This window comes from Solanum stenotomum, chromosome 9 (assembly GCF_019186545.1).
Source record: "Solanum stenotomum isolate F172 chromosome 9, ASM1918654v1, whole genome shotgun sequence".
NCBI lineage: Eukaryota > Viridiplantae > Streptophyta > Magnoliopsida > Solanales > Solanaceae > Solanum > Solanum stenotomum.
The window spans coordinates 29679434-29681307 of record NC_064290.1 but is presented as its reverse complement, the minus strand read 5'-3'; the positions used below and the strand labels follow the sequence as shown (position 1 = coordinate 29681307).

At 33.2% G+C, this 1874-nt stretch overlaps 1 protein-coding gene across 1 annotated transcript; it reads right to left on the bottom strand.

Moving 5' to 3' along the window:
- Nucleotides 1–457: 457 nt before the first annotated feature.
- On the bottom strand, nucleotides 458–1369 carry LOC125877440 (uncharacterized). Its single transcript, XM_049558732.1, has 3 exons — nucleotides 1060–1369; nucleotides 681–835; nucleotides 458–592 (listed from the first exon to the last, which is right to left on the bottom strand). The coding sequence occupies exons 1-3, from the start codon at nucleotides 1367–1369 to the stop codon at nucleotides 458–460; spliced, it is 600 nt and encodes a 199-aa protein (XP_049414689.1).
- Between the last annotated feature and the right edge of the window lie 505 nt (nucleotides 1370–1874).

Sequence of the window (1874 nt, the reverse complement as noted above, 5' to 3'; positions counted from 1 at the left end):
TGCTAATAATCCAGTTTTTCATGCAAAAATGAAGCATTTCAATATTAAGTTGTTTTTCTTAAGAGACGTGCAGAAACATGGAGATGTAAAGCTTCTTTACTGCAAGAGTGATGAGCAGGTTGCTGACATTTTCACCAAGCCCCTTTCCCTCGGCAAGTTTGAGTTTTTCAGAGAAAAACTAGGAATCAGTAGTTCCTAAACCAAGGAGGAGTGTTAGTTGCTATGTTTTAGGACTGCAGCCTTTTATTTATTTACTGCAGTAAATTAACTTTAGTTTTCCTCAAATAACTTCTTTACCTAGTCTCTAGGAGTTTGTTTATCTTCAGCAGATGTGTTGCTGATTTTTAGGACCATGAAGTTAGTTCTTTATTATAAGTGTAGGTCTTAGACAATGAAAAATGACTGAATTATCAAATAAAGTTATCTTTTCTTTCTTGTTCTTCATTGCTTTATAGTTCTAATCTTTCATTATTCTTAAGTTCTCCTTTGTTCTTTTTCTGAATTTCCACATTAATTTAACTACAGCTGCCTTAGCCAACCAGTGTCTCTTTACTTCACTTTCACTAATGGAAACATCCCAATAGAATTTTTTCTGAAATAAATTTTAAAAGTAATACATTAATATCCTATCTATAAATGTGAATATACTTTCCAAATTCACTTACGATGAAAAGTCATACCTTGAATTCTCCAAAATAACCATATTTTACATCATTTGAAATACTTCTCCAATTGATTCCATTGGGATCAACTTCACTTCTAAAAGACTTGGTTATGAAACTAGAGCATGTTATAGAAGGTTCCAACTTGTGTAAATCAAAAGTAATATTAGTATCTGACATTATATATGTAAGTTCTAATAGAAAGAATACTCAGATTATATTAGGCTACCAAATTTTCAGATCCATCAATTGTTCACTATATTAGTTGAATTGAAACAATCTAACACTACTCGACATGTTTACATGACAAAAATTTATGAGGATATAAGCAAAGAGTGGACTAACCCTGCAGAAGTTAGAAAAATATGGGTTTGTGTGTGGCTACTACTAGAATCACCTTCAGCAATTGTGTTTCTATGACCTGTTGGGTTGCTTTGAGTGGATATATCACCTTCAGCAGTTGGGTTGCCATGACATGTTGGGATGCTCTGAGTAGACAGATCTTGAGCTATTGGATTACTCTGATTTTGTGTAATTTGAGGTGTCTCAGATATGGTTGGGGTGTTAATTTGAGCTGATGCGTCAATGATTGGGGTACCACCTTGGTTAGGAGAAACTATAGTGGGCATTGGAATAGTTGGCATGCTTACGTGAATAGCAGGATTACTCCTACCTAAGGACTTGTCACGACCTCTGCCTCGAGCCATACCTAAAAATAATTATAATAGTGTAGTTAGACCATCACTGGTACAAAATAAAATTAAGCATAACCCATAATAATTATAAGAAGTATTGCAACAACAGAACCTAGAGTGAAACATTTATCATTACTGTAAATCAAATTAAGCTACCTCGCTAAAGTATTTTCCAATCAACTGAAAGTGTGCTAAAATATTAAGAATGCCTCTAAAAGAGCTAGCAGATCAACTGGAACAACTTATGCCTGCAAATATAGGAGTGAAACAATTAGCATTGTGTTTAACCATATGGAGAAGAGATCATATAAGAAAACAAATTAGTAAACTGGAGAAGCCTTTTAAGAGACTGAAATATTGAATACCATCAGATCATGTGCTTCTGATAGGACACCTAAACCTGATGGTTATATTAACACAACAAATAGATATACTTAAAGTTTAAAATAATAAATAGAACACACATGATTAAAATTCAAAAGTTACCTGTATTAGTCATCCTAAATTGAAAAGCAGA